General features: G+C 41.1%; 1 protein-coding gene across 1 annotated transcript; it reads left to right on the top strand.

Annotated features, from left to right (window-relative positions):
* Window positions 1-3,739: 3,739 nt before the first annotated feature.
* LOC141651278 (uncharacterized) lies at window positions 3,740-6,502 on the top strand. The gene is made up of 3 exons (XM_074458997.1): window positions 3,740-4,734; window positions 5,347-5,709; window positions 5,812-6,502. The coding sequence occupies exons 1-3, from the start codon at window positions 3,740-3,742 to the stop codon at window positions 6,500-6,502; spliced, it is 2,049 nt and encodes a 682-aa protein (XP_074315098.1).
* Window positions 6,503-8,931: the final 2,429 nt, after the last annotated feature.

Below are 8,931 nucleotides of genomic sequence, written 5' to 3'. Positions count from 1 at the left end.
GATCCGAGCTTACGTGGTCGAAAGTTCAAGCACGTAGACGCCAATAAGTAAGAACAAAGTCTAGAATGCAAAGGGAGAAGAGAAGGGCGGACACTCGCGTGAGAAATATGAGGAACGAAAGCTCCTATTTATACTAATCACGTGGAGGAGTTAGGGTTTCGGAGACTCTTTGGAAGTGAATCTCGGAAAGATATGAAAAAGATACGAAAAACACGCAGAAAAGGGCCTGGGAAGAGGCGCAGCACCTGCTGCGTCTATTCCCAGGAGGTTTCCTCCTGCTGAAGAAAGATTTCCGCGTTTGAGTTATGGTAGGACGGAAATAATTCGATCTTCCTTAATATTTTATATGAATATTACGGGATTTTATTTGCCAAAAGATAAAATTTGTGAAATATGGAATAGAAATATCTGGAGCATTCCAACATTCGACTCGGGATTTAACAGTTATCAGAAAATGGAGACGGTTTTAGACCCGGACTCCGAATGTACTCTAATTACTGCCAAAACGACCGTATTGGGACGTAGATGACAACCATGAGGTAGACATTAATATTTGAGAAATCACTTGACGATAATCTTACGAATTGTCACAAATCGTTCCGCGTATCGAACATGCGGCCCAATCATCACCGGGTGGTTTGCGGGAGGTGCAGAAATGAGGTATCTACAACCTTTTTCATACGTTTACTCTACTCTTTTGCACGCATTTCTATGCTATTTTGGGCAGCGTAAGCTACTATTCTCCCTTGTTTTCGGCTACTTCGGTCGTACTATGCTGTTGTCTGCTGAAAAAGTCGATCGACAAATTTCTAATCGTCGATCGACCAGCTTTCTTTGAAGAATTTAGTCGATCGATCGGTGTCCTGGTCGATCGATCATATCGCTTCATCAAGGCGAGATTTTTACGTTTACTATTTCGGCCCATCTTGTTTTCTTGTTTTAAGTATGGACTTTTATTATTTAAGAGGGAGGTAGAAAACATTAATAGGTTATCTTTAGACTGCAAAACACTTTCCTACGTTACTTTGCTTGAGCTTTTCAGATCTGAATTTGTAATCTTGTTCCCTTTTCATTTTGGTAATTCAATTAACCTTTATTCTTCATTTATTTTCTTCCTCTTGTTTATTTTTACTCTTGTTCGTTATCCGTTAATTATATGCTTAATCATTATTATCATACTCTCATCATGTTTAATTTAGTTTTTATTATTCTTGTTAATTTGATCAGTTCAATCATGAGTAGCTAATTTCTTCATGCTAGGATTTAGGGAATCTATGGTTGAATAACGGTTTTTTAATTAGGGTTTTAGATTAGGAATAATTATTCGTCTGAATTGTTAATCGTAGCATTTAATCCCTATTTAATTAGTTGAATGCATGCAGCTAGTTATTTTAATATGATAAACTCCGACCTAGATCGAGAGATTGGAAAGAGTGAGATCTACTACGAACAATAGAGTACTTTAAATAGGGCGAGAGCATCTTAGAAAATTTCTAGGGTGATTAGCGGACCGAGAGAACATTATCACTGCCCTTCAGACCGTAATTAGACCAAGTTTTTGACCCTACCGTTTACCGTTATTAGACGATAGTGAACCGACAATCCTAGCTATTTTCTCCATATATTTTTATATCAATACTTTTACTATTTATTTCATCTTTGTTGCATTAATTTTAGAAACCAATCAAAACAAACCCCCATTTCGGTTACATAGACGGATTAGATTTGGCAAATAGAATAAATTGTCTTCCTGTGGATACGATCCTGACTTCCTCTACTGCATAGTTTAGGCCAGTTGGTTTATCTTTGATAGGTGCGCGATTTAGCCTGTCAAATTTTGGCGCCGTTGTCGGGGAGGCAGCACTTCTCTGTTTGCTTATTTAGTTTGTCTTGTCTCAGGGGACATTAGTTCCTTGAGACCGTTTTCATTCCTTTCTTTAGTGTTTCGTTTATGCCCAGGTCTCACAGGTCCGAACTCGTACCATACGATTCTGAACCAGAAAAGACATTTCGAGCTAGACGAAATTTTTGGAAGGAAGTTCGCCAAGTAGAAGACTTGAGTACGCTTGAAGCCGCTTACGCCAGTTTTATTGCAGAAAATCAGTCTTTTCAAGAAGACACTTCTACTTCTGCAGCTGCTACAATCATGCCTACATTAGCAAGTCACTCAGAGCCTACCCTTGCATCCATTCCTAAGGGATTCAAACTCCCTACAACAGATAACGGGACTTTCGAGATAAAGCCATCCTATATTAACTTGGTAGAGAGAAATCTGTTTGGAGGGGGAGCCACGGAAGGCCCTGCTGCTCATATGGAGAGATTCGTTACTTACTGCTACTCCATACCCTTGACTGCTGGGGTGACCCAGGACCAAGTAAAACAGGTGCTCTTCCCATTCTCTCTGCGAGACGGTCTTTGCAGAGTGGTCATGTGATTTAGACATGGAAGATCGTGGGGTCACCGATCGAATGCTTTAGCTCTTGCCTTCTACAAGAGATATTTTCCACCCCAGAAGACGAATGCCTTGAGAAATCAAATTACTAGCTTCAAACAAAGCCCAACTAATGACTTAAACGAGGCATGGATTCGCTTTAAGAGATTGGTTCGTTCAGTTCCTCACCATGGGTTTGAGAAGTGGTTTCTCTGCAACCAGTTCTACAATGGACTATATGATGACCATCGGGAACTACTTGATTCCTCAGCTAACGGGAGATTCCAGGACAACACAAATGATAATAATGCCTGGAAACTAATTGACCAAATAGCTACATATACTGCTAAATATGGGAACCCCAGAGGTAGTACGAGAGGAGGAAGTTCATCGGATGGAGTTGTTGCAGCTCAGTTAGAGACATTAATTGCTCAGGTTTCCGAACTTAAGACAACCCAGTCTTTGGGAAACTAGCAGACAGTTCATGCCATGACCCAGCAGGAAACACCTTGTGAGCGATGTGGTATTGCAGGACATGGTGCAGTTGAGTGCATGAGTCCCTTGGAATAGCTTCACGCCTTCCAGTCCTTCAAACAAGGTACACCTTACTCCAATTTCTACAATAAAAGGACTAGAGAGCATCCTAATTTCTCTTATCGAAGTCAGAATGTTCTCAACCTAACTCCACCACTGCCTCAAGGTCTGAATCAGACATATACTATTCCCCAGAATCGGGGAAATCAACCACAAGGTGGTTATCAGAGGAACAATCAAGAGGGTCAACAACATCCAAACAATGACCTGTCTGACATAAAGGTAATGCTTCAGGAACAGATGGCCGCTTCACAAAAGCAAGAGGCACTTATCACTCAGTTGATGGCTCATAACAAGATGTTGGACAATCAAATTGCCTAACTTGCCACTTCAAGTAGACAACTGGGTACACTGCCGTCTCAGCCTAAGAAGCCGCATGACACGGCAAACGCGATTCATCTTCGAAGCGGTCTTACTTATGATGGACCCGCAATGCCCGAGAATGTTGAAGAGCTCATAATTGAGGAGTTAGATGTAGATGCGGAAGAAGAAGAAGCGGACGAAGTTGTTGTACCACATGAAAAAAGTCGATCGACTAAAATAGTTAGTCGATCGACTAAAACAGCAGAAACTGAAAGTGGCAAAGGTGAAACTGGTCGATCGACTGAGGAGAGTGGTCGATCGACTGGTACTGTTGGTCGATCGACCAGTACCGTTGGTCGGTCGACTTTTTCTTCCGACGAGGTTGCTGATCCGTTGTCTATTGCTTTTGGGATGCCTTCTACTGCTGATAAGGCGTCTATTTATGACAAAGGGAAGAGTAAAGTTGCTGACTCACAAATCGCTATCAAGGTTCCTTTTCCAGGGCGCCTAAAGAACACAAAAGTCGAGCGACAATTCGGTAAATTCTTGGAGGTCGTTAAAAATCTTCAGGTAACTGTACCTTTTACCGAACTAATCACCCAGGTACCCTCTTATGCTAAGTTTATGAAGGACATCTTGACCTGTAAGAGGAACTTTAACGAGGTAGAGACCATTGCTTTCGCAGAAGAGTGTAGTGCACTCCTACAAAGCAAGTCTCCACCAAAATTGAAGGATCCTGGTAGTTTTTCAATTTCTTGTACTATAGGCACTCATGTAATAGATAAAGCTTTATGTGATTTGGGTGCCAGTGTCAGTGTCATGCCCTATTCGGTTTGCGAGAAACTGAATATGGGGCATCTTAAAGTTACCAATGTTACCCTACAAATGGCTGACCGAACATTTAAGCGACCTCTAGGTGTATTAGAGGATGTCCCTGTTAACATAGGTAAGTTCTTTATACCTGTTGATTTCATTGTATTGGATATGGCCGAGGATACTCAGATTCCCATAATCTTGGGTAGGCCATTTTTGCATACTGCAGGAGCCATTATTGATGTCAAACAGGGAAGTTTGACTCTCGAGGTAGGGGATGATAGGGTTACTTTTAACTTGGCTACCACGCTGGCTAAGCCTATGATAGAGGATACATGTTATGCTATAGACATTTTAGATGAATCTATGTTTGATTATTGGACGGGATCCCTCCTTGGGGACCCGTTAGAAGCTTTGATAGCCCTTGATGATTTTGCAGAAGATGAGCAGGTTGACCACGAGACAATGAAAGCTGCTCTGAAAGGTAGGGAGTTCACTATTGAGAAAGGTGAGATGGTAAATGCGATAATGGAGACCTCATATGCTGTTGAGGTAAAGAAACCGGAGCTCAAACCTCTCCCCTCCCACCTTAAGTATGTCTTTCTCGATGATCATGAATAGTATCTAGTTATCGTTAGTTCCAAGCTTGATGATAGCCAACTTGCCGATTTGTTGGGTGTTCTGAGAAATAATAAGAAGGCTATATGATATAGTTTAGATGACTTGACAGGTATTAGTCCAGATTTCTGTATGCATCGGATCAACCTGGAGGAAGATCATAAGCCTCGTGCACTGGGTTTGCGCAGGTTGAATCAAAACATGCAGGATGTGGTAAGGAAAGAGGTAATGAAACTTCTTGATGCGTGTATAATTTATTCTATCTCTGACTCTAATTGGGTGAGCCCAGTTCATGTAGTTCCGAAGAAAGGAGGGACTACAGTGATTAAAAATGATAAGAATGAATTAATACCGACTAGAACTGTGACCGTTTGGCGGATGTGCATAGATTATAGACAATTAAATGCCGCAACTAAGAAAGATCATTTCCCTCTTTCCTTTATTGACCAGATGTTAAAGAGATTAGCTTCCCATAAGTTTTTCTGTTATCTAGACGGATACTCAGGGTTCTTTCAGATCCCTATCCATCCGGATGATCAGGAGAAAACGACTTTTACTTGTCCTTATGGTGTTTGTGCATATTGCAGGATGCCATTTGGTTTGTGTAATGCCCCAGCTACCTTTCAAAGGTGCGTGATGGAGATATTTTCCGAGTATATAGAGTCTATTATGGAGGTTTTTATGGACGATTTCAGCGTCTATGGGTCTGATTTCTCTTCTTGTTTGTCTAACCTTGATAAGATTTTGCAGAGATGTATTGAGGTTAATCTGGTGTTGAACTGGGAAAAGTGCCATTTCATGGTCAAAGAGGGAGTTGTCCTTGGTCACTTAGTTTTTGATAGGGGTATACAGGTTGACAGAGCAAAAGTGCAAGTGATTGAGCAATTACCACCTCCTGTTAACGTCAAAGGAGTTAGGAGTTTCCTTAGTCACGCTGGCTTTTATCGCCGGTTCATCAAGGATTTTTCTAAAATTGCTAAACCACTTACACGACTGCTAATTAAAGATGTTCTTTTTGAATTTTCTGATGAATGTCTTTCTGCTTTTAACAGGTTAAAGCAGGCCTTGATCACAGCATCGATTATTCAAGCTCCAAATTGGGAGCTGCCTTTTGAGATAATGTGTGATGTCAGCGATTATGCAGTTGGCGCGTTGTTAGGCCAAAGGAAAGACAAGGTTTTGAGTGTTATTTACTATGCTAACCGAACATTGGATGAGACCCAGGTTAATTATGCTGCTACTGAGAAGGAGATGCTGGTTGTAGTATATGCACTAGAGAAGTTTAGGTCATATCTGCTCGGGTCCAAGGTGATTGTTTTTACCGATCACACTGCTTTGAGGCAGCTTCTTGTTAAGAAGGACGCCAAGCCCCGACTATTGAGATGGATACTCCTAATTCAGGAGTTTGATTTGGAGATCCGAGAAAAGAAAGGCTCAGAAAACCTTGTTGCTGACCATTTATCTCGACTGGAGCTGCAAAATGAGGGAGATATTCTCCCTATTAATGAATCCTTTCCCGATGATATTTTATTAGCTATTTATAATGCTGAAACTCCTTGGTATGCTGATTATGCTAATTATATTGTAGGTAATTTATTACACCCCAATATGTCATATCAGCAGAGGAAGCGATTCCTTTACGATGTGAAGCAATATTTCTGGGATACCCTTATCTGTTCAAGGAATGTGCTGATGGACTTTACAGGCGGTGTATACCGCAGTGGGAGACCGAATCTATCTTAGAAGCATGTCATTCTTCCTCCTATGGCGGTCACCACGGTCCCTCTAGGACCGTGGCTAAGGTACTTCAATCTGGTTTTTATTGGCCATCCATGTTTAAAGATGCTAAAATTTTTGTTGTAGCCTGTAATGCGTGTCAGCGGACGGGAAACATTTCAAGGAGACATTAGATGCCTCAAGTTGGCATTTTAGAGGTCGGGATTTTTGATGTCTGGGGCATTGATTATCAAGGTCCATTCCCGTCCAGCAAGGGTAACAGGTACATTCTAGTAGTTGTTGATTACGTGTCTAAATGGGTAGAGGCCGTCGCTTCGGTGCATTGTGATGCAAAGACTGTGATCCAACTTTTCAAAAAGGTGATTTTTCCTCGTTTTGGTGTCCCTCGGGTTATCATTAGCGATGGAGGTATTCATTTTAAAGAGAAACAACTTACTACTTTACTGTCTAAATATGGTGTTGAACATCGTAGGGGTTTGGGGTATCATCCTCAAACTAGTGGTCAAGTAGAGGTCTCTAATCGGGAGCTAAAAGAAATTTTAGCAAAAGTTGTTTCTAAATCACGAAAAGATTGGAGTATGAAATTAGATGACACTTTATGGGCATATAGGACTGCTTTTAAGACACCAATTGGTGCATCACCGTATCGATTAGTCTATGGTAAGTCTTGTCATTTGCCTATAGAGTTGGAGCATAAGGCATGGTGGGCAATTTGTGAATTGAACTTTGATGCTAATTTGTGTGGTGAGAAACGCTTATTGCAGTTAGATGAGCTAGAAGAGTCTAGGCTGAATGCCTATGACAGCACCCGCATCTACAAGGAGAAAACCAAGAGGTGGCACGATAAGAAGATCCTACCACGCGAGTTTCAGGTCGGGGGAGCAAGTACTGCTATTCAATTCCCGACTTCGATTATTTCCTGGTATGCTGAAGTCCAGGTGGGGCGGCCCCTACACGGTAACAAATGTTTCCAAATTCGGGTCAGTTGAACTAAAAAACTCCAAGGGAGAGAAATTTAAGGTTAATGGTCACCAAGTGAAGCATTATTACGGGGCTAACGATTTTGTTGGAGTGGTCGAATTGCTGTATTTCGACCCAATTTCTGAACCTGAAGACTGAGGTAACAAAGGTCGAGCGGGACCTTAAAAACCAGCGCTGACTGGGAGGCAACCCGGATTGTGTACATTCTTGTAATTTTGTTTTTGAACCTTTTAAATTTCGTGTGTGTGTGTGTGTGTTTTTTATTGCTTTTTAGTTCAAGTTCTGTCAACAAGTGCTCTTGCAGTTTGTGTGTGCGACTTTGCCTATAGTGGACGGTCAAAAGAGGAGAAAAACACGCTGCTGTTCAGGTAAGAAAAAGTCGATCGACTGACCTAAATAGTCGATCGACCAAAATCAAAAGTGGAATTAATGGAAAAGTCGATCGACCAGTCAAATAGTCGATCGACCAAAAATTGGAAAAGGAGCAGCGTGTTTCACGATTAATAGGAGAAAGGTTATTCTTTTTTTACTTTACCCTCTCAATAAAACAAACCTAAAAACAAAGACAAAAAGAAAGAATAAGAAGCAGCAGCAACGCGCAGCAGCAACGCCGTTCTCCTCTAATTCTTTCATTTTTTCTCACTTGTTTTTGCTGTTAATTCTTCCTACCTTCCGTCTATTCTTCATACGAGTAAGTTTCTCTTTCATGAATATTTCAATTACCCGCGTTTTAGCTGCATTTACCAAATTTTCGAAACCCATTTTTCGAAATTTAGGGTTCTATAATTTCGGGTTTCTTGATTATTTGTGTTGATTCATGTTCTTCTTGCTTAATAACCCTATTTGTTATTGTTTATTTGCAAAAATAGGGTTAAATTTTTGGGATCTTATATGAAATAATTCACATCTTGTCTAATTTGATTATTATGGGGGATTTGCGTGTTTTTAATGGATGTCTATAACATAGGATGGGATATTAGTCCTCCTCTTTGCCTTGCATTTTCAATTTTCATGTTTTAATTTGCAATTAGGGTTAATTTTTCAAATCGTGTTGAAAAAATTCTGGAATCGCGCTTTTAGTCGATCGACTGTCACTGTTGGTTGATCGAATGATACTGTTGGTCGATCGACTTTTTCACGGTTTCCAGCAATGATTTTCTGATTGTCTGCGTTTTTCTTATCCGTGCTAGATTTCAGATGGAAGACAGGAAGAGAAGACGAGTGGTAGGTCAGATGTCTCGACGCCGGGCAGCTGTGGCAGGCACACCCATGGAGACGGGTGAGGGATCGAGTGCGACTCCCGATATTCCATCATCTGCTCTCGTACTACGGGAATCTACGGATAGTCTACCTGACTATCCAAAGGTAACATTTTGCACTCCTGCTCAACGAACTAGATTTCTAAGCTTATTAGAGGGCAATATCTTTTCGACCAGGTTTCTACATCGCCCTAG

The sequence above is a fragment of the Silene latifolia genome, chromosome 4, assembly GCF_048544455.1.
Source record: "Silene latifolia isolate original U9 population chromosome 4, ASM4854445v1, whole genome shotgun sequence".
In the NCBI taxonomy this organism is placed as follows: domain Eukaryota; kingdom Viridiplantae; phylum Streptophyta; class Magnoliopsida; order Caryophyllales; family Caryophyllaceae; genus Silene; species Silene latifolia.
This window is presented reverse-complemented; position numbering and strand designations above follow the sequence as displayed.

Coding starts and splice junctions, on each gene's coding strand:
- LOC141651278 (XM_074458997.1), top strand. CDS start 3,740: ATGCCTTCTACTGCTGATAAGGCGTCTATTTATGACAAAGGGAAGAGT. Junction 4,735..5,346: donor CCTCTCCCCTCCCACCTTAA/GTATGTCTTTCT, acceptor TGCATATTGCAG/GATGCCATTTGGTTTGTGTA. Junction 5,710..5,811: donor CACGCTGGCTTTTATCGCCG/GTTCATCAAGGA, acceptor TGCTTTTAACAG/GTTAAAGCAGGCCTTGATCA.